Below are 26,972 nucleotides of genomic sequence, written 5' to 3'. Positions count from 1 at the left end.
AATAATAACATATTGTCCAATGCAAAGAAGCAGAATAAAGCTAGTTTAAAAGGGGGTGTGTTGTCCACATATTCTTTTCCTCAGGAAGGGATCAAGCAGAGGCAACGGGGTGGAAGATGTAGCCAGCCCGTGGGAGTACGTTTCTCCATTTCTTCTCCTCTCTCTTTGCGACTCGGACTCAAATTGAAGAGAGATAAAAATGAGATGATAAAGGAATGTGTGAGGCAACTGCAAAAACTTATATAAAAAACAGAGAAAAAGAAACAATACAAATATGGACGACCAAGCCAGCGTCCCTCACGCTACGAAATATACGAAATACCCAAAATGGGACGAACGAAATCCAAATTTTCCCATGCCCGTCATTCAGACGAAAAAGACTCCTTCCGGCCGCATGGCGAGAGAATCCCTCTGTTCGGGAGCAGCTGAGCCCTGACCCACGCCACATCTAAACCTCAGGCAGGCGCTTATTCACAGTGCCGACCGAAACCGCAATCATTGGCTACCCTGTTTCTTGAACCTGTTTAGAGCCACGCTTCGTCGTACCCATACGCGCCAAACAGGTCCTCAACATGGCCCCCACCCATCTGGGCGAATTCAACGTCAAAATTATTTATCTGAGGCAAGTTGCTCAATCCATCCATTATTGCGGCTTGGTCTGCTAGTGCTGCAGCATCTGTCGCCCGGACCTGTTCGTGTTGTTTTTGCTGCTGCTGCTCAGGTATCTGTGTATGCTCTACCAGGGCGGGAGATGCGGACGAGAGATCTGCGATCTCACTTCCCCCGATAGTTCTGGGTTCGGTATCAGTTCTGTATCGGTATGGGATGGTTGGTGGAGATGTGTACGTGGGTGGATCGTGGTCGTGTGCGGAATGATGTGGCCTTTTGCTGTTTGTAATATCAACGTGATATGGGTTTTTGCTATGCACATGTGGGTTATTGTTATGGCTATTATGCCACATTTCTTCGGCTGAATAGTCTCCTTGTGTGGGAGTCGAGATGGGAATGAGCCGATTGCGTGGGGGCAGTGAGTGGGCCGGCAGCATGCCGCTATTCGGGTACATACGTATATTGTCATGGTATCTTGGAGTGGCGCTGTGCCCCATTCCTATAATGGCGTCCTGCCTCATGCTCAAAGAATTGCCTTCCTGCTGGAACCCGGTACTGGCCATGTGGCTGTTGTGCCTGTGGTTGGCAGAATCGATATGGTGACCGCGCCCCCGGAACATTTCCGCCGGGGATACATGCGGGGACCTACTGTTGGATCCGGGCCAGCCATACGGGGACTGGTGATGGTGGTAGTGCTGTTGGTGCGGATGCCCAACTGCCCCGGAGTCCTGTATCATGGTTTGGATATTCCTCACGTCCGTATCAACGGTACCTGCAGGGCTACTCAACATTGTCTCCCTTGATGCGGGACTAGTATTTTGACCCGGAAACCGGCGTCCAAGAGCATCGACCTTGCCATTGCCATGTTGACCGTTACCATCACCCACCACAGCACCATTACTGCCACAATTGTCCGTGCTGCCCTTCGGTATACGAAGCTTAACAACTTTCTGCTGCGGCGAACGCCCACTCAATGAAGTAGTTTCTGTGTGGTTTTGAACTCTAACTTTATACTTGGCTTTTGATCCAGCATTGCCTTTTGGCTGGACCTGGTTTTTATAGGCGTGGTCGTGATTATTGCATTTGTAACTCGGCACCAACGACGCAGCACCGTCGTTTGGGAATTGGAGGAAACTGGCTCCTGCAGCAACGTATTCGCTACTGCTTTCGCTGTTGTTGTCTTTGCCAATTTCACCACCTGCGTCCGCGTCGTCTTCCTTCTCGATGTTACTGTTGCTGTCGTTGCTGCGATTGTACGTGTTTCTCAAGCACGCAGCAACCACCGCGTCACCATCGTCCGAATCATCTGAATCATCCGAATCAACATCGCAATCACCATCACTCCATTCGTCAATTCTCATATTGGCACAACCTGACTTAGTCGCCGTAGAACCTTTTGGTCCATCGTTACTATTCGCGCTCCCAACAACGGTTGCTCCCCCACGTTTCAAAGGTGGCGGCACCTGTTCCCCTTCCTTTTCCAGCCTCGCACGAAGCTTGGTGAGATGCTGTGTAATTGCTCCATCTGAGATACTACCTCCCATCAGCTCTGCAATTGTTTCCCATGGCAGTTTGATGCTCTTGGTGTTGCAGGCGCTCTGGATACAGAGGAGGAGTCTGTTGTTTAGAGTCTCTATATTATTTTTAGATTTAAAGGTTAGCTATCCCTGTTAGTAGAGCTGGCAGAAGAGAGCAAGCGGAGGTTGTTGGCTATGGGGCGCAGGGATGGGTGGAGTGAAGTTCATGAGCGAAATGGCGACCACTCACGATTCCATCGTACTATGTTCCGCTTCTTTGGGCGGTTTAGATTTGGTTTTCTTATGTTTTGTCTGTTGTTTTTGTGGATTGCGCTGCAGTCCTTGCGCGGTTTAAGGGGCTTCGTTGCGCTGACTGAGGCCATTGTTGTGGTCGTTGTTTGTTGCTGTTCTTGCTATTCCTGCTGCTGTTGATGTTGATGCTAATCCCCCTGAAGTGAATGGCAGCCGTTTATGTTAATGTGCACGTTTTCCTATTTTTCTTCCCATGTTGGCGACGGGTTTAGCCGCGCCTGAGTAAGAAACGAATTCAAAGGGGGAGACATACACGCACACGCATTCCTATTCGTTGCTTCTTCTGATGAATACGACGCGGGTGTGATTTTGATATATTCAATCCCTGCGTGTCCCTTCTTTCGTCTCCGGTTTCTTTAACCTGCTTTATGAAGTGCCTTCTCGCCCCATGGATGAATGGATGGGGTTCGTTGTCAGTCAGACAAATGATGGAGGAGAGGTAGAGCGGAATATGCACAGCAGCTGACGGTGGCCGACCACTCCAAGTTGCGCTTTCGCAATTCCGCTCTTGGATAAGTGAGGGATCGTTGAGAAGAGGGGTTCGTCCCTCTCCTCAATGACGAAGAGTCCGCTTTACTAACGAGTCAGGAACTTATGTCCTTCTCTTTCGTGTCATAGGATCCCTCCTTATGACTCCTTATGATGCGGTTTGTTAAGAAACGAACCAGGTTTATATTTAACGAGCAGAGCTGGTATGAAAGAAGAGCTGAGGGGAGTGGAGGTGTCTGGTGCAAAGGGTGATGAGAAGAGACGGATGAAGGTCCAAAGATGCCGATGGACAAGTTGGTTGTTGAGTGTTTGGAGGGCGTGCGAGCTTGGCTGCCGTGGTGGCAGCTTTGGAATAGGAGGCGGTAATAGAGAAGGTCAGACACGATTGCCAGCGTGGTGGTTTTCTAATCTGGGGGATGGGGAGGGTCTTCCTTCAACTATGACGCAGATCATTGATACGACACGATACGGTTTTTGCTTCTCACTTTTACTTTCGTTTACAGCCGCAGGAACCGCCGCCTCTCAGCTATGGTAGAGTTCAATGGACACTGCAGATATATTCCATGTTTGCTGATATCAGTAGAGGGCATTCTTGGTATAGATATTGATGACAGGTAATGCTGGGGCTATTGAGGTGAACGGATAACCATGATATAGAGAGGGACAAGAGAGAAAGATTGCAGCTGGAGTTTGTCAAGTTCCCAAAACTACCTTCAAACTCATCCATGCAACCACTCCATTCCTTCACGTCTAATTTTCGGGCCATGCATCAAAAAGAGAGAGAAAAGAAAAATGGCCAAAACATCCTTTCCCTCCCATGCTCCCGGGCCATGGAAGCGGTAGAACCACGCTTGCGGGTTAAGTTCCATTTTCCATATTCCAACACACAGAATAATATCCTAGCCAGCCAGTCAGCATTCCATTGCAATCTGCCCTTGGCTCATTCTTCTCTCTGCAAACAAGGCAAGGAGAAAGACACAAAACGAGGGCAACTGGGGCTCCCCTTCCACCCCCGGGAAGCTCTGTCATCCTCGCTGAGTGCCAGGTTTTATTTTGGTTTTAGCGTTTCTCTCACCGCCGCAGGCATACTCCATCCCTCTGAGATTGCTCGCTTATGTCTTCTAGCATTTGGAGCTTGCATGGGGTGGTAACGACCTTGCATGGAATGGAACATGATGGTCTGCGAGGGGCATGTATACTGCGCATATCCATGGACATGAATGGATGACCCCGTGGATTGGAACCACGGCACGGGAACCAGCGCCGTGGGCATGGTGCCGCGCTGACCCAGAGCAGCGGGACCGGACGGGGCCGGCCGGTGCAGTACAGCTTTTGCTGGGCTAGGCTCGACTGATATTTGGGGCAATGAGGGGGATTCTGTTCTGCTCTTTTCTGTTCTGTTCCTTTTTTTTTCTTTTTTTGTCGAGAGTCAGTGCCAAGAAATTTCAAAATACGTTCTTATCTGGAAGTAACGTATGCTGTGGTTGTTCGGTGGATACATGTATATGCAGTTACCAGCAACTTAAAACAAACAAATAAATAAAGAGGAAGAAAATATCACAGATCCTCAGGAGCAGCAATTAACTTTCATCCAACAGATCCACTCAGCCAGCGTGTGCTGTCAGGTTAGACAGGCCCCAAACCCCGAGGAGAGACGGCCGGACACACACCACGCCCTCCGAGCGCTGCAGAGTGAAAACCATTCGGCGAACTCGTTTCGGAGTGGCTTTCCCGCAGCGGGTCCGTGGCAGCGACCATTTTTCTTTTTTTAGGTGTTTGTATGCATGCTTGCAGCACGCGTGCATACTGTTTCCTTCCCGGCAGCATGGATTGTGGGAGGCTCCCTGCCCAGCTGGCATTCATGGGCTTATGGAGGAGAGCACGAAGAGAGTTATCCTAGCGCAAAAAAGTTGAGGGCGGGCAACTGACGGACCTCCGGACTGGACGAGTCTGCTGTTTATATACTGCATACATGCGGAAGAAGTTAGTGGGGAACGGGCCGACTTGCTTGCTGGTGCATGAGACGGTTTGTGAGGGGTTTGACGTTGGAAGGGACGGTGAGAGAGAGAGAGAGAAACGAGAGGAGGCGGGTAACCAGGCGCTCTGCTTGCCGCCCTCCTCAGAAAAAATTATTATCTCTCGAACGTGCACCCCTGGAGCACCCCTGGAGCACCCACTGAGCACCCACTGAGCACCCACTGAGCCAGCGTGCAATACCATCAAATAAGTGACAACAATTACAGCAATATAGGAGGGTCCAGGTCTGGTGAGTATTAGCGAATAATGCGCTGAGCTCGTGTGATGAGTAGCGCGGCGAGCACAGCGCCTGGTTACCAGGTGTGATGTGGAAGTGAAGTTGCAGGCCATCTGTTGAGGCTCTGTGCGCCGTTTTGCTCCACGCAACAACATCGCCAAACATGGAGAACACCGGAGGCCAAGAACAAGGAAGAAGTACAGTGCATACAGTACTAGTGAGTCACTGTTGGATCGGATCCTTTGTTGTTGCTGCCAACTGTTCTCTGCCGGTCTGCGTCTCCTCACATTCCCTATTACTGCGAGCTGGGGAGTCCCGAACTGGCGGGGGGGCTTCTGCAGACTACAACACTTGGTTTGTACGAGTATCTGAACACAAACAGCATTTTGTTTACTCCCTAGTCTGGTCCTTGTTATCAAAATACACCAAATTGACCATTTGTCACTAGAAATTATTGCTATTGCGTCCCCCGAGGCCATAACAGACACACATGCTTAACCTGACCATCTTGGCCTTGTTTTGCAGCAGTTACCAGCCTTGCTGAACGACCACAACAGCGTCTGTGCGGCAGCTATATATATGGCTAATGCAGCTGACAGGCTCGGCATTGGTTCAGGGGTAAATATCATGCCGTAATTCAACGTGGGCTGAAATGCTCGGAATGGCCCTGCCATGCCATACTACTTTTCATGTACCATATGACGCTCCTAGCACGCTCTGTACTAGCAATCTCCGTGAGCCAAACACGGATGTGGTTTCAAGAGATTCTGAGGTCTTTCAGCATCCAAGGACTCTTTGCTGTTGACATGATATTATACCACAGTCTGGTGAGCTGCCTCCCTCGCACTCAGAGCCACAGTTGACAGAATGCCGCAAGTCCCCAGCTACAAATGCGGGAAAGCAAAATCTGACCCTACACAGACATTGAATCCTGCCAGAGAGTTGTTACCAAAATCAAGGGTAGGAATTGTTTCGAATGAAAATGAGAGCTTCAGCCAAGTGGTCACTTCCCCACCTAGCAAGTGTTCATGAGCGCGTCAAGCAGGCCCTGAAAAACAACCAGCCAGAGCCAACATACAGCAAAATACTGTACACAGCAAGAAGGTGAATTGAATTCTTTGTGTCTCACCGTCGACCTTCTTCAGAACAACCAGAAATGGTGACCGACATCCTATCGATGCAAAGCAACCACTGCAATTACTTATGGAGAAACTGGACCATGAGTCTTGTTCATAACTGTACTGTACACCTCTTGAAATTTCCGGAGTATTGGGCGCAGCGGTCAAGATCACCTGTGTTGCATATGGACAACATCCACTCGTTGGATGCGTGGCTCACATGAAGCAGAGATATATTGGATTTTCAAGAAAGCATGGAGTCCTTCCCACTCTGTATTCCTGAGCTCAATTATATTGAGATGGTTCTATTCTTTCTCATGAGGCTGGGTGAATTCTCCATATGCTTCTCTTGGGCTGAGCAAGGATTGAATATGAATGTGAGTAAATCAATTCAGCGCCATGAAATCTCCTGATCGAAGAGCGAAAACCTGTAGCCTGGATATCATACTTGGTGGCGTGTCGGTTGGTAAGATGCTATAGCCCACTGCTGCAGCTTTGAAGAAAAGGCCGCTGGATCAAGAGGGCGTGTCAAACGGGCCCGTAATAAATGCATTGAAAGACGGCATGCTTCCTGCCACAAAGGAATCTGGCATTGCTGCAGCGCTGGCTCCTGTAATGGGAATGTGCAACGCTTGCCAGGGCATGTGGCTCCATTGATCTACCGTTGATCGTGCTCGGGACCTCCATCAGATCTAGCTACAGAGCCCTCGAGTAATGCTTGGTAAAACGCCAAAATCAGTGATCTATAGTATATTCGCGAAAGGGGGGTGGAGGGAGTGTGAAATGGTGGAAATTTTCCTGGTACTTGACTGAACGGGATTTAACTACTAATACGGCTACTTACTCTGTACTTAAAAAAATCAATATGGAACATTATAGAGTATTTAAAATGCTACAAATGAAATCAGACAAAACGTCCGACATTCAGAAGATACGGTTACTGTTCTGGTTTTCCGGTGCTGTCGCAGCTCAATAGTCCCGGACCAACTTGAAATATCGACAATTTATGGCAGAAATCCAATTGCCATCTGAATTGGGTTGAGACACTTAGGCATAACTCCACGATTGAGGTATGTAGACAGTAGAGCTCCGTATACGCATCATAATCCCGTCTTCCGCCTTGGTTGCTGGTAAAGATCAGCGTCCCTTTTCGCATGAGGTTCAGAACAACTGCCTATCACGATAAATTTTCTGTCCATATCCAGCTCAGTAAACAGTATGTCTCGCTTGTATGTGCTTCGAACATATCTAATATATCCCACAGATGATTACAATTCAGAGACAGTGAGTTCGAGAATAAGTATCTGAATCATTGCTGAAAATATTTGCTCCCCACTTTGATTCAAGTGATCCGTCAAGGATTCAATTCGGCTCCGCTGCTTGCATCGGCATATTAAATATTAAACTCCTTTTCAGGCAATATTGTCAAATGCTAGGCTAGTCACTGCCCGCAATTGGTCGAGTCTTCTCCCCTACTTGCTTAATCATTATATCTTGATCTATAACTTAAACGGTGGGTGGCGGCAGCAATGGGGTCGCATTGATCATCCCGGGTTGGAACCTCGACTGATAACCCGAAGCTGTAAGGGCGATCTTGCAAGCACTGTTCTCGAATGGCCATCCTGCCTGTCGAGTCAACTTTAAGGGCTCCAGGTTTTAGATCTCAAGTGATTAGCTACTGGTCGTTGTCGATACTTCACTGGTTGATGAAATTCCGAAAGGATAGGAATGTCTGTTCCCAGGACTAGCCCCATGAACAGCTGCCTGTGAATTTGCCAAAAGAAAGGGCATATCGAGCAAAGTACAGAGCAAAGCACAATTCTGACTTGGTTCAAACGCTGTTGTTCGAATCGGGTAACATCCATGGATTTGTTGGCTTGTCACGGGAGGCCAACGCTAACCCAAATAGGACCAATCTGTTCCTTTCCATCGCTAACCAATTCAATCCCAGCCAAACCCGCGAAGACATCTCAATCCCAGCCTACGCTTCCTCCCTCCACTCCATTCTCGCTCTCTCTCTTTCTGGTATTACTGAAGAACAGTACACACACAGCAAACCATGGCATTTTCGTGGAAATCGGCCGGGCTCACGTATGTTCAATCGTCTCTCCTCCCACCGCACCATCATTCTATACCGCAATGCTTGCACCCATTTGCAACATGTCCATTGATATGCTGACAATATATCCAACAAATTTACCATAAAAACAGATACAACCGCTACCTCGCCGTTTCCGCTCGTGCTGTCCGCCGATCTCTCAAGGAAGCGCCCCGCGCCCAGGCTGAGCGACGTGGGGAGATGGATTTGAAGTTTTCGCAATGGCAGGTGAGTTGTTTTACCTACAAGCGAAGCGATTAAGGGTGTTTGAACATCGAGGCAGGGCTCCAAAGGGTTACGGATCTGCTAATGATTATTATGTGATGTTGAATGGCAGAATGGGAAACAAGGAGAAGTAAATCAGCTTTCCGCGTCGTCGGCTGCGGAGACCCAGGCTGCCACTGCTGGGTCTAAATAGATGGTTGTTATTTTCTTCCGTTGGTGCTGTACGAGTGGATGGGTGGACATGGCGGTATATATGAAGCTGAATCTGGCAGTGGGTGGTAGTGGGGATGTGGTTGATAGAATTGCCGCTGTGTGTGGGATTGATGCATGCAAAGATACATCTTTCCTCTTTTTTGTACATGTATAGTACCCTGATCGATCTGCCAATGGATTTATATCTCATTTTTTGTCAATTTGATGACTGGCAATTGCGATTGTCAATTGGAGGCTGTTGTATCTCGATGTGCGGCGATTCCCGCTACATAACTCTTCCTTCGGACGGTGATCAGCGCTGTAAAAGAAGTCATAATTCATCAACAACTGATTATTGTCGAACCCCGTATTCCACCTGCTTTCCCTGTTATGTTAGTAGTGGCTGTTGTCGAATACCCTTAATGATATACTTACTCGCTGCTCGTCGTCCGATTTTTTTTTCGGTGGCTGTTCTGTCCCCCTCCAACTTCTCTCAACATCTTCACCACCAGCCATTTGGCAACCGCATCAACTATACCAGACACAACACATATACCGTCGTCTGCTATTGATACCAAATTTCTCCCTGCCTCCATACATGGCCATGGCTTAAGTTTCTGTCATCTTCACTCTTACGCCACACCTACCCACCACCGCCTCTGCTTCCCCGCGCATCGTCTCCGACAACGAAATGTCCGTCAAGGACATAACCGCCGCTTTTACAAAGGCCAGTTCCGGTGTGTAAATCAATATCGCTCTGTCTCCATTGGCCCTCTTCTCCCCTTTCCGTCTTCAATGGCTAACTCACTTACCCCCGCCTCTGCTATCGTAACTCCTTTGTAGTCCTGAATACCGGCCAGCTCGTCAAGGATGAGTTCTTCACGCTGTTCGAGGCGGTAGGAGCGTTGGAAGTGCGTCTTCTTTCCACTTCCTACAAATTTACTTGTATACCGATTTATATGATGCTTTTGCTACAAACATGCTCCATTGGAGCTTACTCTCCACTCTCTAGAGCAGATGGGCCCCGCGCGTTCCGCACCTAGGGTGACCGATGCGATTTATGCCAGTATTTCCTATCTAATTATGGGTATTTCATATACATAGATCATGGACGAGAAAATGGACAGCGGATACCTAGCACCCGGCGAAACACTGGATGATGACTACGATATCTCCCGGCGTCTGTCGCCAGCGGAAGTGGTGGGGATTATGGATCAGTTGTTGAGCCATGAGGTGCGTTTTATACCTGCCGGGCATTTTGGGTGTTCATATTAGAAATACGAATCCAAATTGGGATATATATTGATACGGATATGAATACGCGTGGGGTATGGAATTTGGGCTGGGGTGTTGATGTTTAGGACAATATGTTTTAGGTTGCCTGGCATTCGGGTCATCCCCTTTCTCAGACGCTGTTTACTTCTATATACCTCGATCGAATGTTGTGGCCGGTGCCAAAGTCATTGAAGGAGGCGAAGTTTGACCGGTCGGGTATGACTGAGCATAAGAAAGAAGAGGAAAAGGAGGGGGACGAGGAGGACGGTTCGAAAGGGCAATGGAATGAGCTCGTTGATCTCGTGCTGAGGGCGTATTGCCTGGCCCTCATCAAGGCGTGTGACCGCATAAACTCCAAAGTTTGCTCGGAGTATTTTCATGAGGTGAGCTTGAACACGGGGCTTCGTTTTCGAGCCTGGGAAGGGCTTAAGGGGTTGTTCGTGGTTGACGTTTTCATCCGAAAATGGAACATGGTACAATAGGAAGAAGATTTCGTCACGCAGCTCTACAATCGCAATTTACTCGCCGATGTCGGATCGGATCCTATCCAACTTATTCTTGACGATGCTCTGTCATGGCTGGACAGGCAAAAGCAGGAGCAAAGTGGTGCCGTCGACGAGCCTATCAGGGAAGCCCTCGTTCACCGTCTGCTATTCCGCCGGGAGTTACTCTCTGGCCTGGATGTGGATACCATGCCTGCCAAGCAACGATCCATTCAACCGTTCCTCGCCGCTCTTCGTCACCTTGGACGAATTGAGAAGTCAATGCACCTGGGCAAATCAGTGCCAGAGGCGTTTAGTTGGAAGATCCAGCGCCGGTTAGCGAGCACCGTTCCACCCAGGCCGATGGTCCATGTGAGTGCCGCTGATGCTACTGCGCATATGACGCGGTTTTGTCAAGATGCGGTGGATGTGCAGCAGATTCTGGAGTATCGGGGACCGTATAATTTACAGGTATGCCTCTCTTTCATATTAATTACTTATCTACTTGAAAAAAAAATAAAAATAAAAAAAATAAAAAATCACATTTTGCTCTCTCCCGCTATTTTCAGAGATAAAGTCATCTGCATTGCATTTTGACTAACGAATCACATCCATCTTCACACTTTCTTCTTCTGAAATAGACATTTGTTTGGGCGTTGCAATCCCGCAAACCGCAGCCATGTGCCTACATCCGATCTCTTGTCCAATCGCTCATCGTGAATGACATGGAAATCCTCGGCTCTGTGGATGTGAAAGATTTCTTCTTTGATAGCCTTGCTGAGCTTGTTTTGCCGCATAACCAGTTGTTGGACCGCAGGAATGAGGAAGTGGAAGCACCGTCAGATTCACGGTTTCAGATCGCGAAGCACATGGATAATTTTGTTAAAAAGGCTGCGCAGGTAAACCGACCTTATCTTAAGTTATTTTCTTTTGAAATAAGCTTTTGTTATTTTGCCCTTCTGGTCTTGTGTTTGCTAATGGTACCACCATATGTAGCCATTTGTCGATACCTACCGTACCACGTGCTTGAACCGATGTCGAGTTCGCCGCACGCTCTGCCATGCCATTGTCGATTGGGATGCGCTGCAAGCAGAGGTATGTTAATTCGTTCGCCCCACTTGAACCGCAACGGCCAGCCCCCGCTTACCTATACCGTCCAGGCCGAAGATTTTGATGTCCATCTCTGCACTTTAACCTTAGAGCCGCCCATCGTCCTCCACGGCAATGAACCCACTTATTCATACCCACTTAGCAGTTGGGCATATCATGAGAAGCTCCGCCAGATGCGCCTCATCCTCCAACTAGGTTTTGAACTATCGATATACTCACCCGAAGAAATGCCCGGGATGTACTGGTACCTCGCGCATCTATCTTCAACGCACCTTGCCCACCTCGATCGCATACGCTCTTGTGTACAAGCTGCAAATCAGAGGACGGCGCCAGCTCCATCACGCACACAGTCGCAACAAAGGCCCGAAACCAATACCAACACCACCGCTGCGGAACAGCACCAGCGGCCTTCCACAAAACCCTCTCCCTCCTCCACAGACTCACAACTGAACTTGTAGCCATCGACGCCTTCGCCATCGCTTTGCACGCCCTCTACGTCCTTTTATCCCGCTACCAATTACTCCAATCAACATACATTGCCTCCTCAACTCCTTCCACACAGACACATCCACAAAGGCAGCGCCCGTCATACTCGTCCGACCACCTCCGCTACGAGCTGCGCATGAAACCCTTCCTTACCATCTCGCTGCCCGAACTTGTCCCCTTCGACGCCTTCGAGCAAGAGTCTGGGTTAGTTGGGGTTAGCGACGCTGACGTGCTGGAGAGGGCGTCGAGGGCCATTGCGGAGGCGAAGAGGGGTGTTGAGAGGTGCTTGATGGCCGGCGCATCTTTGGAAGTGGAGAGCAATCAGGCGGGTAGTGCAGATGGCGATGGCCGTGACGTCCCCGATGAGGTCCCCGATGAGAAAGAAAGGAAGCGCCAACCTGCCAAGATGGACGGAAAGGGCAAGAGTGCCAAACCAGAACCAGAACCAGAACCAGACCCCGAACCCAGACCCCGGCTCTTGCAGGATGACTGGACCGGTGATATGAAGGATTCGCTACGCGCGTGTATTGGGGCCAGCATCGCCATTGGTACAGTGAAAAAAGCCATTTCTGCATCTGCGCCTGCCGGTGCTAGCAATCCTGACGGGGATGAGAATCACCGGCCGAAACTAAATCTATCCGTTGACATCCCGCCCGTTGGCTCGAAGGGGCGCTGGCATGATTGGTGGGCTGTACCTCGGGTTACGGAGGTGTTGCCGCTACGAGGCAGCGGGTGATACATGGGTGCACCGCATTTAACATGGGTAAATGCGTGTAAATGCGTGGTTAAAGAGTTCCCGGCCCGCCCCCCAATAACCCCAGCGCCGCTCTTCCCTTCAAATAACTTATAGTCCCCTCAGGATCAGGATGTGGTGGAATGGTGGAAGGGTAATATGTGGGAGTAAATTCGGCGCCTGGTTTTGGATTTTACATGCAATTGCCAAATGTTTCTTTCGTCGTCCTTCCTTTTCCTTTTGTCATGCCGCAAATCTATATGCTCGCGTGTGTTCGGGACCAACGGTATTTTGGTGGAATGTTGCCGTCAGTTATGTTCCTTGGGTTCTAAGGAGAACACATATATATATATATATATATTCGTGTCCTTCGTGGCAATGAAGTTTTGTGTTCGATAATCTGGTAATTTGGTAACTCTCGCTCTACGACACCAATATGATAGATAACATTATCCGTCACCGATGTATCATTCCGGAGGGATTTTTTTTTTTTGAGCTGGGTTGGCTGTTCACACAGTGCGTGCCAGTGCAGAACGTTCACCATCTCATCCACAAAGCTTATTTACTTTTTCTGCACCCGGTGTATATACATGTACTGAACTGTAACATAAAACATAATCCTTTCAGAACCGCATAACTACATAGTTGGGTTTGACACTCGAACGAGGGGTTCAGCACAAGTGGTTACCCCCTATCCCACCAAATGATTTTACTCGACTGCGGGGAACAGCAGTGTTCGATTTGGGACAGAATATCCCCAACCCCCCCCCCCCCCCCCTCTTCTACGCTGTGTTCGCTGCATTTTCGGCTCGGGTATATACATCCATTTGAATCCGTTTGGTTTTTCTTACCTCTTCGATTCTAGCCAGGATGCAGACTGTGCAGTACTACATCATAGCTGCATCCTGGGCTGTTTTGCTTTGTGGGTTCTTATCTCGGAGGAGCTTGGGGTCCTCAGTCCTGGGGTTGAGGCTGGGACGAACCTCCGTTCTCCTTTTGGATTGAATATGTAATGTCTGTTTATGCCAACTCGATTTTTTTTTATATGTATAGACGGGTGGTTTGAAATGGGAGTTGGAAATTTTTGGGTACATGATCGTCTAACCAGGGAGGTCTATTGGTGAGATGTATCAGGATGTAGGGTACACATCCGGTAACGAGGGTAAAAAAAACCCCGAAAAAAAAAAAAAAAAAAAAAAAAAAGAACATCCCAACCCCAGCAGCCGAGCCGGAAAGGTATAATTTCAAATCGCTCTCCGCCCTCCACTCCTACGGATTTCCCGCCCTATTCGTATTCAATCTAGCCCCCCGGCCAAGTACTCGCCAACCTCAACCCCAATTTCCCTGGCCATCTCCACAATCCACTCGCTCGGCTCCGTAGAGCTGGAGCTAACTGCCACGCCCGCGTTGAGACACCACTTCTCCGCACCGTCTGCAGCCGCAGCCGAAGACGCGGGGACAAGCAGACGTAGTCGCTGCAGGGTGGCTAGCTCTGAATATATTGTATCGGCAATGGAATTATTTGTGGTTAGCACGGTGGGAGGGTTTGGGTCGATGGCGTGGTAGATGGCGAGGAGGCGTTCGAGGGGAAACGGGCGGGGGGTTATGAAACCTGCGCCGGCATTGCCGGCGGAGGACGAAGATGCCAGCGCCGATGACAGAGCCGATTTTGTGATTTTTGTGTGTTTGGATTTACGTCTTTTGGTCGTGCTGGGTGTTATTGACGGCGCGGTTGCGCTGTCTGGAATATCTAGGTCCTGTTCTTGAGTTTGGGCTTGGGAGAGAACTTTCAGGCGTCGGCGGTGGTGGGCGCGCTTGTTTCGGGCGGAAAGAGAGGATGAGGAGAACTTCGAGAAGAAGATTGTGTCAAGGCGGGGTGGAACGTGGGCTGCCAGAAAGGCAGCGGTGAGGATTAGGGTTGGGAGATAAGGGAGTGATGAAAATGGCGACAATGATCTTGACCCTGCGAGGGGCTGAGGTGAAGCTGAAGTTATCGTGCTAGTTTCTGATGCGGCCGTTGAATCAGTAATGAGGTGATGTACCAACACCTCTTCACCCTGATGCTGGAATAAAGCCCGATTTCTAACAAGGAGACGGGAAAAGTCCCACTGAGCGCGGGGGTTCAAACCCGGAGGTTTTTCGTTGTTGATTATAGGAGATACAAACCGCGGCCAGAGTTTCTCACACGCAGAGCGGAAAACAGGGATAGTGCTGGCGGTTGGTCCAATGAGAGAGTCATAGACAGTTGATGTGAAAGGTGGGTATATCTTCAGAGCAGGTTCCAAGGGTAATCCAGGCAATTCAGGCGGCGGGGAAGCAACAAGTATCGAAATTGCTTCATCCCGCGAATACGGAGGGAAATGAACATGGGGAATTCCAGCGACTTGCAGCAAAAGCGGTCGTGGGGAAGATCGCATGACGAATACCATACATATCGATGGGACCTAAGAGAGGATGTGAGAGACATCATCATTTTATGACAGCAAAACGGGAGTAATCCAACATACCAATTCGCCCAATCTCCCCAGAGCAGCCAAGAGCATCTGGCCCCCTTCCTTCAAGGCATCGATACCATCCATAACCAGGACAAATTTTTCACAGCCAACACTATCCAAAATATCCGTGAGCACACCGGGAAGCGAACTGATATGGTCACACTTGGCTTTGGCACGGGCATCCTCATCCGGGAAGGAAGCTGAAGCTGAAGCACATGCGGCTGATACAGCCGCCGCCACAATCTTGCCCAGTAGATGTCGCACCGTAATACATTCCGCGCATTTCACAACCGCGTAAGGTAGTAATAGTATTGTGTTTTGTTTCGGCCCTTCAAATCCTTCGTCCCTCCGACCTTGTGGATTTACCGCTGCAGGTTCGTTAAGCGCGGCTAGCAACACGGCTAGGATGCTTGATTTCCCCGAGCCCTGAGGCCCATGGACTATTATGGCGGGCGGAGATGGGAGAGCGGGCTAATGAGAGATTCGGAGAGTACTAGTTAGTTGCGCGCAGTCTAGGACTCTGTATGATTTCTTGGGAGGGGAGGCAAACATTTAACAAGCACGCAAGCTGTCGGATTTGAAGTTCCCTGCAAGGCCATTGGCGTGAGAGAGTTATGGCCAGCTCTTCAGGCAGGCCAGGTAGAACTTGTTTCATGTTCGCTTGCTTGTTCGTAGCCAGGCCCTCATGGCATAAGCTCCGGGCTCCGAGACGAGCGATCACGCCAGCCAGCGTGTTGTGGGGATTCAAGAAAGTGAAAGGACTACTGCCATACGGCCAATTCCCCTCCGTAAGCCGCCCACAAAGCTAAGTTAGCTGCATGTCGGATTTTTGATTCTTTCTTCGTTTTCCTTGATGTTGGAAGCTCGTGATGAGAAGTGGCCCTAGACTTCCTATTACGGATTAGCGCCCATCGCATTGCGTGTGTTTTGCTTGTAACATGGGCGTATCATAATTCAATAGAAAAAACAAATTGTTTTCTCTTGATTTTCCAGTTGATAATGCAGTGTGTAGTTTTGTAAGTACAAAGCTAGGCAGCGTCAGATAGGACGCTAATCACTTGATTAAAGGATTCAGCGCTGCAGCTGGCTGTAGAGATGTATAGCATCCTTGAAAGCAGAGAAGCATTTTATGTCTTGGCAAAGGGTCAACTGTTAGTAATCAAACTGCCCCTTAGACACTCAACGATGGAGATATGGAATCTGCCCAAAGATAAAACTCTATAAGATCTTCATTGGAGAACATATGGATAGGTAAGAGAGGCTGAGGCTGAGCATGTTGAGGTGCCACGGAAAGTCAACATCCTCAAGGAACCTTGCAAACACACTAGACTTCATTGTAACAGTAAATTATCCGGCCGGAAAAACTTTCGGCATTGTCAATCCTGTCCAAGATCTTGTATAACGAATTCCCAGATCTCAGGATATTCCCTTCTTCGAGCTGTGTGCGCCACAGCGTCCGTTTTCTATGTTTCCCAAGCCCACTAACTAACCCCTGATCTTACCCTTCCCACACTCTCAATAAATGCTGAGATTGGGCGAAATTACCGGGCAAGAGTTGAACATGGCTTCATCGAACCTCGTTCAACTGCTACTACAAGAACTAGTTTCGAAGAGGAACTATCGAAATTTTGAATTTTCTTTTTTACTTCATTCTATTCAACATTTACGGAGACTCGATCCTCCGTTTGGACCCTCAGCCCCAGCCCCAGCTCCAGCCCCAACCCCGATATCAAAGAATCATGGTTGTAAAGGGGCAAACTCATATCAGTGCAATTAGTTACAGTTACTGCTGCTGACACCCATCCCGCCCTCATCGGGTCCCGTTGCTTTTCCTCGTTGTCCAAGGGACAAAACATCCAGAAAAAGTCTCTTTTGAGCAGACGGAGAACCAGAGAACCTGCAGTCTACAGTCTCCGTCTGCGCCTCCGTCTCCATTTTGGTTGCTGTTTTCGATCCGAGTCTCGTTTTCTCATTTCTAGCTACTATAGGAGGGAGCCTTCTCAGTCTTCCCGATGTGCCATCAGAATTGGAGAACTTCGCTGAGGACGGGTCAGCGAACTTACCTCTGCTATTTTCTTTTATTTTTATTTTTATTTTTTATTTTTCCAATTCCTCGCACATCTTAATAGCCGGGCCATTTCGTATACACCCAGCAAGTGTGGGGCTCAAATACTCCACCACAAAACATATCACCCGGCGAATGGTGCTGAGAATGCCAGCGGTTAGCTAGCTTTCCCTCTTTTTCTCCCCGTATGTATGTATATCGGGGTCAGGACGGACATAGTGGATGGGGAACATTAACTTACAAAAGACTTCGAGATGCAATCCGGAGCTTGTTGGCAATCCTCGTTTTTGTAACACTGGAGAGGGACATCGTTGCGTGAGTTTCAGGTACGGGGGGTGTCTTTTGAGAGAATGGGAGGATTGGGGACGAAAAGGCATACCGTAACATCAGGGGCACATTTAACCCAAAGTGCGGGAGGGTGTGCAAGGATGGCGATGGGAGCAGCCAGGAGGATGGAAAGGAGGGCAAAAAAGGCCTTCATGTCGGCGGCTGCAGGAAGGAGTTTCTACAAGCAAGTACAAGTAGATGCAATATACTGCTTCTTATCAGCGAAAAAAAATAATGTGGGTATCTTTTTTTTTTATTTTGTTTTGCTCTTGGGGCCCCCTTTTTTGTCCCCGGAGGATTCTTGGGCCTTTTAAACCCATATGTGGGCTGTGGGCGGGTATTCGCCCATATCCGTTCTTTGGTCCACTGGCCATCTCTTACCCGTGCAGCCGCCTGTTTGCCATGAAGAGAACAGAGAAGGTTAGATCGCCCATACTAAAAATGGGACTATCAACCACCCCCCAGACTATGACCAGAAGTACAAGATGGAGAACCAAATCTCCTAGCCACAGCAAATGCGGGCGCAAACGTGGTTTAGAGTTTAGCCCCAGAACCTTGTAGATGTACTCTGTAAACATATGCTAATTATTCATTGCCGGCCATTTCGAAGAATACTGGCTAGTTGGTAGACCCAGCCCGGGTGATGGGCGCTGCTGAAAAGTTATCGAATGAGTTCAACATTAGTTCTTCTTTGAAAGAAGACCTTATTCCCCAAAGATATTATTTAGATTCTGCAGTCACTATTCTGAATAATTCCGATTCATAAATATTTTTAGAAATTGGATTTCTCTAATTGAATTAGGGTTTTTGACTGCTGTCTGATTGACGGAGACTGTTTAACTATACTAATATATATATATCTATATTCGGATTACTTATAAGCTCGAAAATAGATAAAATATCAAGAATATTTGATTTTTAAAATATTGCCGTTTGTTGTAATTGGTATTGCGAGTGAGATGTGCAAACGTGCTTTCGATCTACTAGTATATCTTGATTCCTCCACCAGACCCCCATGATATAGTAGGCAGTGCAGCACACACAAAAGCACCGCAGAAGCAAACGGAGCGAAGCCCTGGAGGTTGTGTGTATGGGGGGGGATATACAATGCAATGACAGTTCAGTATACATCTTTGCGCTGCGAGTACCTTTAAACTTCCATCTGATCTAAAGTTTGTCGGTTCCGAGGATGAAATAAAACGGATTCCGGCATCGCCACAAATTTAACTTCAAAGGAACTTCAACTTCAAGTCTGAGGAGAACGAGCACCTCTTCTAGAAGGGATTGATACTTACGCCACCTACAGGGAACCTCTCATTGCACCATGCACCATGGTGAGGCTGCTTATCCTAATAATCATTCATACTCCAAATCATGATCGTACCCTGGACGAGAACATCATGCCTCCAATCCTCCGGGAAGGGACCAAGTATTTTGGCCATTAAAGTGATAGCACGATCATCTGCCATGGTAGTAACGGGTTAAATCCAAGATGGAGCCTGCCATTGAGCCGAGTCGCCAAGCTTCAGCACCAGGCCGGAGTAATCTGGATAGAACGTGTCTGTGTGGGTCTGCGGGAAGGCCCCGTGGCTGAGCAACCTCCCTGGTTTCCAGAGTCCTGCAACCCATGGTATGGAGGTGGGGAGGAATCTAAGATCTGAAAGGCAAACATTAGCAAGTCAGAGTCTTGTTATTTGTCAGTAACTGCCTAGCATGCCTAGCAGCAGGCATTTGGGCAAGCCATTGATATTTGCCTCTGCTATCAGGCTGTCAAAGCAGGAGCCCTTGTCAGGGGAGAGCTATGTGCCCAGTAGACACGCACAGTCTGAAGCACTTCCTTCAGTATCTGAATCTCAAGTTCTTCCGACTTGTCTAAAGCCATGGGCAACCTCTGTCTTGTTCCTAATCTCACGCACGCATGGGCGAGCCCAACAGGTGGCAAACAGCCACCACGACTAAGTTTATCCTCAAATGGAAACTCATATTTGTCCCAGGCCTCTGCTAGAGGTCCTACCTGATGGGAGGACCCTGATCTCCTAGCCTCGGTTTTGTCGCTTCCGCATCGAGCGATCTCGCACCCATCATCACTTTATCCATGGTCCAACACCACAATCGCTAGCTACACCTCCCTGCTCGAGATGCGTAGTTAATAGCAAAACGCCTGTTAATGCCATTTGCGAGCGTAGAGCCCAGCGCAGCCGCAGCATTAGCCCACTTCACCGAAGATGATGATGGTTGGATTGTATTGGGAGACTTTGTAGGCACAAAAACGAAATCGAGGAGATTGCTGAGCCCTTCTATGTGTGTACGGTGAAATGGAAGCCCCGCGAGTGCTGCATGCTGGTCAAATACATTGGAGAAGTGCTTGATAGGAGGATTTCAGAATTGGAGACTCTGCTTGGGGGGGAAGGGGGTTGGGGAGGACATTCCACTCTCCACCATGATCCCCAGCCGTTTGCACGAGCGGCCGGACAGACAATTCTCGTGATATGCTGGTATAGAAAACTGTTGGATGTCTCAGTGGTTGTAAAGGATTAAGAACAGGATGATTCCATGTTATTGCTATATGATTCCTTAATGATCCCCCCTTCTAAGAAAAGAGAAAAAAGAGAAGAGAGAAAAACTACAAGAATTTTTTTTTTTTTTTTTTTTTTTTTTTTTTTTTTAGGAAAACAAGAAATTAACAAATAAAAAAAGTAAGCAGGTAAGAACATAGGAGCTTGTAAAAGTGCAAGGTGGCAAGGACTGATAACAAGAAGGATGGAGGAATAAGGAATCAGGGAGTTAAGCAATCCTTGGTTCGGCTTGTGTATTGAAAACAGAGCCACAGCACTGACAAAGATTAGTAAGGTGCTGTTCCATTCCTCCAACTTGAACAGCAACCCCGATAATCCTCCTGCATTTATCTGCCGAGTCTCTCAAAACCCCAGTGCGATAGCCAAGTTGACAACATGACAGCGCTAGACGAGTGGAGGAGTGGGGATCCGAATATATGTTTCGCGCAATACTTAGCATCAAGCCGAGGTGATGTCAGGGTCCTCAACTGCGACAACGAAGTCATCCTCAAGGCTGGAAGCAGAGTTCGTCCCTCTAAGGAAATCGTCATGCGCCTTGTGAAAGATCACACTCATATCCCAGTTCCGGAGATCGTCCTTGCCGCCTACGTTAGCGACGAAGGCCGACTGGCGATGAGTGCCATTCCTAGCGCGCCGCTGATAGAAGCTTAGGATAGTCTGAACGATACAACAAAGAAGCGCGTATGTTTGTGGAAGAATTGGCAGAAATTGGTGGATATGAGAAGCCCCGAAGAAATATGACCTGAGTGGTATTATAGCAGCAAGGCATATCTTGTTTTAGCATGCTCTATTCAGTTGGAATTGATAGCCTTACTTCGACCTTTGAGTTCACGACGACATTACACATTCCTCTTTGGACGTCTTTTGGTCGGGCTTCTATGGTAGCTACATATATCAGCTGCTTGAGATATTGCCCAATTTGCTCTTCTCATCTGTCTTTCTTGAACAGAGTGTTGTTGCAACCAAGAGTACCATACTTGTCCAACGCCATCACCTAAGCTAGCCATAAGGTCCGGCCTTTACTGGAAATTCTATATTCCCCATTTAGCACTCTATGCACTTCATGTGTTAGGCATGGGATACCTACTAATTCCCCCGTGATTCGAGAGCGGCAGTGATTAGCTGGCTCGGGGAGCCAGGCAGATTGTCAGCACCCCTTTTGCCCTGGAGTAGTGTGACTGAACAGGGTTCAATTGATATCCATCCCATTCACTGATGGTGCCAATAAACGCTTGCCATGATTGGGGGTTTTATGATGGCCCTGGCGCCACCGCAGTCTGGATGCGTTACCATTTTTAGTCAGTCAAAGTTGGTAGGTTTTCAACGCTTGAGAACATGCTACTATGAATCACCGTGACTGTGATGTTGGGTGGCAAGCATCCGAGGGTGTGCCCATGGCATGAGCAGCTTCCTCGAGCAGGACAAATACGATTATCTAGCTACGGGCCCAAAAGAACTCAGTCACCACCAGCACTAAACTGGTAGTAGAGGGGACGAGCGATCCAATCCAGTTAAATCCCTCCAACTGTTCTGTGGTTGGGGATGAATCCTTGGAACAGTATGGATATGTGTCTGTTCAGTGTAAGTTCCTCTGGTTACCTAGTTACATAGCTACTTGATCACTGGCATAGAAAAATTAAATTTCTCATTCTTAAAAAAATTTAAGATTAGTGATTGTAAATCGCACAAATTTGGTTCAAATTATATGTTAAGATAATATGAAAAGTATTTCCACTATATATATTGTTCAATTTGACAGCTAACTAAGTCTACGCCTAATTAAGCATTTTGGATCTAGTAGGAACTACATCACATTCTCAAAAATCAAACATATACCTATGCTATGCACACAATCAGAATGACAGCCAGTGCGGACATAGTCCCTGACAATGGAATGCTTATCAATTGACGTTACGCGCAACCGTATAGAGATGATGGAGAACTACGTAGGGACAAAACCCATTGCTCCAATCGACCCAGCGGCTTTTGTACGTAAATTCGAGACGGAGATATTATAGATATCGTGTGGATTTCTGCCATTAAAGACGCGGGAGTCGAAGAGCTGTCCCCCGGCGATAGGTATTGACCGAGTGTCGCACCCCGAGTTGTTGGTGTGGGGAATATATAGACTGATGATATCGTGTCAGTTTGTTTTCTCCCCCAGATAAAGAGACATACACGGTTGAACCTACTTCTGTTTGCAGCAAGACGATGTTGCCAGCGGGACCCCTTCCATGCACTTGCAGCTCACCTTCGATTCTGTTGCCTTTGGTCTTTGTCCACTTGATCAGCAAGACAAGTTGAACGGCTCCGCTTCCACCCTCGAGCCAAAGACCCTTCCTTGGCTGCATTTAAGTGAGGCCATGATTCTGCCCGGCCGGTTTCTATTACATTACCACTATTGGCAGAGGCAGGTCGTCAAGGAGAAAGGACAGTATATGGCTCGTTTCGAGGAGTCAGCGTACGGAGCCGCAAACCCGTCAAAAGCTAAGCGGAAAATTAGTAATGTAGAAATTTAATGAGGGACAGGGGGCCAATGTGAAGGATGTAGGTAGCTCACATGTTCCAGCCTGTACCTTAAGATCATCCATTTCTGCAGCTACCAGAAACCCTGTGCTGCCCATACGGTACAGGTCTCTGACAGCCCGATCATGGTGGCAGTCGTGAACTCGGTTGGGCTTGACGCGGGCAGTCAAAACGCCGGTCACTGAATTTGTACGAAATCGTGGAACACTTGATATCAGGCATCTCAGAAACTTCTTACGGGGATTTGTCACCAGAGACTTACCGAAGAAGAGCCCTTTCAATATCGGGATCCTTTGAAAATGAAGTAGCAATTTGGAGTCCAGCAGAAAAAGGGGGATATCCGGACAAGCCAAGTCCGTATTGTCCTGAGGTTCTAAGATTCTGTTTCGAGTTCTGTTGAACGATTGTTGAGCGGAAAGCTCCTCTGATGGTTGTGTTGCTCCGTAACGATCGCGTCGTTGGGCGATTGGTGTTAGCCATAGTTATTGGAAAGTGAGAAATAGAGTCGAATTAGCAATACATTGGATGGAGAGAGTGGAGCACAGCATAGAAAGAGTTCCAGAGGAAGTTCCTATGTCAATATCATTATTGTTTAATGGAGTTGATTGCTAACAAGGCCTCGAAACAGCTACATGTAATAATTCGAAGTTGAAGCAAGAATAGCTATCCAAGGTGGTGACCTCAACTCAACAGACTCCCGCTGCTCATTTCCAACTAGGGATGGAGCCTTGAGCTTCCTGTTATGGACTAGCAGCCCGCACGTAGCATATGTAGGATATTCTTTGTGTAGATAGGAGGCAACCAATAGAGCCAAAAGCTGAGCGGGGCTCGGATTCTTCTTGATGAAATTTCGAGTCCCCAGCATACTCCATTAAAAGTACATACACCACTTGCATTGTCTCGTGTTTCTCTCTCTAGCTGTATCCGCATATCGTGTGTCCGGGATAAAAGGAAAAAGATAATGCCAAAAATGGAAAAAAGAAAACAAAAAAACAAAAAAAAGTTGAAATTGTTTACAGATCTGATGTAAAAGTCTGAAAAAAAGGCGTCAGTTAGTGGGAGAGAAGATATTCACAAAAGAGATGTTTTTTCTTTCTCTCCCGTCCATGAAGATACTTCTTTGGATCAAAAAAATTTCTCATGACTCGTGTCGTCGTGAATCTGGTGTACATGCGCGGACGGACTAAAAAAAAGGTAAATAAATAAATGAAAAAAAGGGGGGAGGAAGACAAAATTGAAGAAGACTAAGTAACAGATCTGGTCTGCAGGTTGTATTGTAGACCTGGGGTGTGGTATAACCTTCAAGTAAAAAACGGGTATCCCTGTATTGGAAAGGCACTTATTCCGTTCGTAGCTTGTTGCGGAATGGGACTGTAGATGGTGGGCGTGTTGTCGTCATTGCCGTTGCAGTTGCCGTTGGCAGGTGGAGCTTTGACAGCATTGCCATTGCCATTGGTTGCGGAAGACGCTGCAGAGGATGAGTTGTTGGTGCTTACCACCACATTGTTAACTATACTATCACCGACATTACTAAATTGCTGTTGAGGATACTGTGTAATGATGGAAGTTGAAAAGGGATGAATCTGGTGGTACACGTTCGTCATATCGTTAGGCGTAATTTGGCCGCTGGAGCCCCCACTCACGCGGCCTTGGTTCTCCACACTCAAGATTTTGCCGGCAATGCGGCGCCCGTGTGGCGTCTGGCGAATTGCTGGGAGGATCGGGCGGATAGCTTCGACCAATTTCGTGCGGTATTCGGGGTCAGCAAAATCCATGGCAGTTTGAACGACGTAGTTCGCAAAGGAGTCACGGAGCATTTTCTCGAGTTCACTGGGGACCAACATCTCATCCACCAAAGCGGAACGTGATTGTGGGTCAGCTGTTCTAATGCACTTCTCAATCACGTTCGAGCTGAATTTTTGTTTGGATAAGGCAGGGATGTTCCCGCGGAAGCTGCGACAGATGGGCTCAATAAAATGAGGCTCGTTGAGATCCACTATAATTAAGTTGCAAGAAAATTAGCCTTGGCCTGTTATGCAGGTAGTGGAATCCCTTACAGATATACTGAACCACGTAATTTCCAAACGGATCTTGAACCAAGGTGAATGCGTTATTGGTGATCTGTTCGATTAAGCGAGCCCGTTGGTCACCAGAAGCGTGGTCAATACAACGCTGCAACACGCAACAGCCATGGCGATGGGTTCCGACTGGCACGCAGCTTGCTCCAACGGCATCATAGATAAACTATAAAAAGGGTGTCAGTAGGCTGGAGAAAAATATAATTTGACGATGATTTGGAATACCTGAGCATCCGTCGCAGAGAGGCGATTTAAGCACTTCTGGATAACATGGTTTCCGTTCAAATCTTGCACAAGCTCCACTACTCGATCACGTAACGCGTTGATCACGGTTTGAGTCTATAGCGCTGTCAGTAACGGATAATAGCAGATACACACAACGGCTTAAACGGTACCTGTTCCGGGGTGGAGATGAATTCAATCATCTTCTGCAAAGCTCGAGTCCCATGTTGGTTCAGTGCGATCTTAACAAGTTGAGGAGCAGCGTTGTTGATGAGTGCAGTACGCTGTTCATCGTTCGAGAATTCAAGCAACTTCTGGCAGAGGTAGTTTCCGAACGGATCTAAAGAACAACACAATAGGGCATGTTAGAAACGCGATTACTGCAATTTAGTAGGAACGCAAAAAACTAACCGGTCATAAGTTCTACAACATGGATATGTGTCTCCAAAAATATCATCTGCACATGTGCTGGATTTTGCTCCTCCAACTTCTTCTGCAAATAGCGGCATCCGTACTGGTCCTTACACATGCCATATAACTCGCCTTGGTAGGTTTCCAATGGAGCGTTACCGAACCGCGAAAATTGGCTAGATTCACCATCTCCGCTGCGACGACCCTGGCCTGGGTTTCTTGCAGGGCTTTCTGGGAAACGAGAGTAAGGTGAAAAGGGAGCAGGGTTGATATAGGCACCGTAGGGCGGGTTTGGGTGGAACGCTTGAGTGTGTCCATTGGTTTGGATGGGGCTAGTGATGAACGGCTGCATGGCGTATCCATAAACAGGATTTTGGAAAGCGCCCATAGTGGAGGTGCTATTTGGCATCCCATTGCTTGTGGATGTCAATTGAGGTCCAAATGGGGTGGCATTAGCCTGCAAAACTGACTGAAGGGGTTGGAGATTAAAGGACTGGTCATCACGATCAGGGGACAGTGGGGATGTTGGAGTGTCATTTCCATGGGCGTGAGGGGTAGCCGGAACTCGACCGACACTAGCACTATGAGAATGGAAATGGTCTGCATGGGACTTTGGAGGAGTTACTGCGGTATAGCCATTACTCTTGGTGGGGATATCATTAGTAGAATATGACATTTGGAGGGAAGCTGGCCGCGACTGGGATCCATTGGTAGTGGAATAGAGACCTTGGGTGCTATTATACGTTGAAAACCCAGGTTCAAGTGAATGCCTGTGAGATTGGCGAGTGTCACTTGCAGGTGAGAATGGGGCTGAAATTTGCTCGCCCTGTGAGCGACTGCTCCCGATATGCTGAGACATGTTCAATGAATTGTGAGGAAGTGAAGCGTGATGACGATGACCATATGTCTCCGGCCCTGGTGTACGTGAGTTGGCTAGATCCAACGCAGCGGAGTTGGCGGATAGCTAGAAAAGCAAACAAGGTTAGTTGATATCAGCCTAGGGGGAAATAAAGGCTGCAAAAACTTCACTTACCAAGCCGGAATTATCATCTCGGCGAATCAGGGTGGGGAATTTGTCGTCAGGATCCGTTAATTTGAGATAACTCTTCACGTCCGGAGTTGGAATACGATCTTGGTCCTTTAAGCCCCTCCTATCTTCGTCGTCATCATCCCCGAAAGCAAACTTGGCAGGATAGAATGGATTGAGTCCAATGGGCCTAGTAAAGCCGTTGGCTGTGGCTGCAGTTGTGGTGAAATTGGTCTGAGAGCCAAAACTGGATGTGGGCATGGAGTATCTGTTAATGCTACAGAATAACGGTAAGTGAATGACCCACGGTGCTGCAAAGATATGAATGTGAGGTGGAACAGTTGC

The 26,972-nt window shown here is 48.1% G+C and overlaps 10 protein-coding genes across 10 annotated transcripts; 4 read left to right on the top strand and 6 right to left on the bottom strand.

The window, feature by feature from the left end:
* Window positions 1-524: 524 nt before the first annotated feature.
* Window positions 525-2,509, bottom strand: HCBG_08831 (uncharacterized protein; the record flags this gene model as incomplete). The annotated part of the gene is made up of 2 exons (XM_045435880.1): window positions 525-2,242; window positions 2,377-2,509. 2 exons carry the CDS (start codon window positions 2,507-2,509, stop codon window positions 525-527), a joined length of 1,851 nt encoding a protein of 616 aa, XP_045283409.1.
* A 1,137-nt stretch (window positions 2,510-3,646) lies between these two features.
* HCBG_08830 (uncharacterized protein) lies at window positions 3,647-4,685 on the bottom strand (the record flags this gene model as incomplete). Its single annotated transcript, XM_045435879.1, has 3 exons — window positions 3,647-3,826; window positions 4,003-4,277; window positions 4,598-4,685. 3 exons carry the CDS (start codon window positions 4,683-4,685, stop codon window positions 3,647-3,649), a joined length of 543 nt encoding a protein of 180 aa, XP_045283408.1.
* A 659-nt stretch (window positions 4,686-5,344) lies between these two features.
* Window positions 5,345-6,956, top strand: HCBG_08829 (uncharacterized protein; the record flags this gene model as incomplete). Its single annotated transcript, XM_045435878.1, has 5 exons — window positions 5,345-5,535; window positions 5,798-6,008; window positions 6,120-6,141; window positions 6,549-6,676; window positions 6,780-6,956. 5 exons carry the CDS (start codon window positions 5,345-5,347, stop codon window positions 6,954-6,956), a joined length of 729 nt encoding a protein of 242 aa, XP_045283407.1.
* A 1,402-nt stretch (window positions 6,957-8,358) lies between these two features.
* Window positions 8,359-8,815, top strand: HCBG_08828 (uncharacterized protein; the record flags this gene model as incomplete). The annotated part of the gene is made up of 3 exons (XM_045435877.1): window positions 8,359-8,390; window positions 8,511-8,625; window positions 8,735-8,815. The coding sequence occupies 3 exons, from the start codon at window positions 8,359-8,361 to the stop codon at window positions 8,813-8,815; spliced, it is 228 nt and encodes a 75-aa protein (XP_045283406.1).
* A 690-nt stretch (window positions 8,816-9,505) lies between these two features.
* On the top strand, window positions 9,506-12,903 carry HCBG_08827 (uncharacterized protein; the record flags this gene model as incomplete). Its single annotated transcript, XM_045435876.1, has 8 exons — window positions 9,506-9,551; window positions 9,658-9,725; window positions 10,191-10,472; window positions 10,572-11,042; window positions 11,213-11,470; window positions 11,568-11,666; window positions 11,732-11,925; window positions 11,991-12,903. The coding sequence occupies 8 exons, from the start codon at window positions 9,506-9,508 to the stop codon at window positions 12,901-12,903; spliced, it is 2,331 nt and encodes a 776-aa protein (XP_045283405.1).
* Window positions 12,904-14,195: 1,292 nt separating this feature from the next.
* Window positions 14,196-16,050, bottom strand: HCBG_08826 (uncharacterized protein; the record flags this gene model as incomplete). Its single annotated transcript, XM_045435875.1, has 3 exons — window positions 14,196-15,344; window positions 15,408-15,866; window positions 15,946-16,050. 3 exons carry the CDS (start codon window positions 16,048-16,050, stop codon window positions 14,196-14,198), a joined length of 1,713 nt encoding a protein of 570 aa, XP_045283404.1.
* A 1,118-nt stretch (window positions 16,051-17,168) lies between these two features.
* Window positions 17,169-18,032, bottom strand: HCBG_08825 (uncharacterized protein; the record flags this gene model as incomplete). Its single annotated transcript, XM_045435874.1, has 4 exons — window positions 17,169-17,463; window positions 17,543-17,601; window positions 17,702-17,755; window positions 17,840-18,032. 4 exons carry the CDS (start codon window positions 17,939-17,941, stop codon window positions 17,169-17,171), a joined length of 510 nt encoding a protein of 169 aa, XP_045283403.1.
* A 2,706-nt stretch (window positions 18,033-20,738) lies between these two features.
* HCBG_08824 (uncharacterized protein) lies at window positions 20,739-21,109 on the top strand (the record flags this gene model as incomplete). Its single annotated transcript, XM_045435873.1, has 2 exons — window positions 20,739-20,951; window positions 21,020-21,109. 2 exons carry the CDS (start codon window positions 20,739-20,741, stop codon window positions 21,107-21,109), a joined length of 303 nt encoding a protein of 100 aa, XP_045283402.1.
* A 1,196-nt stretch (window positions 21,110-22,305) lies between these two features.
* On the bottom strand, window positions 22,306-23,369 carry HCBG_08823 (uncharacterized protein; the record flags this gene model as incomplete). The annotated part of the gene is made up of 5 exons (XM_045435872.1): window positions 22,306-22,492; window positions 22,542-22,622; window positions 22,829-22,850; window positions 22,924-23,096; window positions 23,152-23,369. 5 exons carry the CDS (start codon window positions 23,367-23,369, stop codon window positions 22,306-22,308), a joined length of 681 nt encoding a protein of 226 aa, XP_045283401.1.
* A 393-nt stretch (window positions 23,370-23,762) lies between these two features.
* On the bottom strand, window positions 23,763-26,888 carry HCBG_08822 (pumilio RNA binding protein; the record flags this gene model as incomplete). Its single annotated transcript, XM_045435871.1, has 6 exons — window positions 23,763-24,885; window positions 24,947-25,133; window positions 25,193-25,306; window positions 25,363-25,529; window positions 25,601-26,564; window positions 26,634-26,888. The coding sequence occupies 6 exons, from the start codon at window positions 26,886-26,888 to the stop codon at window positions 24,191-24,193; spliced, it is 2,382 nt and encodes a 793-aa protein (XP_045283400.1).
* Between the last annotated feature and the right edge of the window lie 84 nt (window positions 26,889-26,972).

The sequence above is a fragment of the Histoplasma capsulatum genome (assembly GCF_000150115.1).
Source record: "Histoplasma capsulatum G186AR genomic scaffold supercont2.18, whole genome shotgun sequence".
Classification (NCBI taxonomy): Eukaryota; Fungi; Ascomycota; class Eurotiomycetes; order Onygenales; family Ajellomycetaceae; genus Histoplasma; species Histoplasma capsulatum.
The sequence above is the reverse complement of the archived record's forward strand: the minus strand, read 5'-3'. Positions and strand labels throughout refer to the sequence as shown.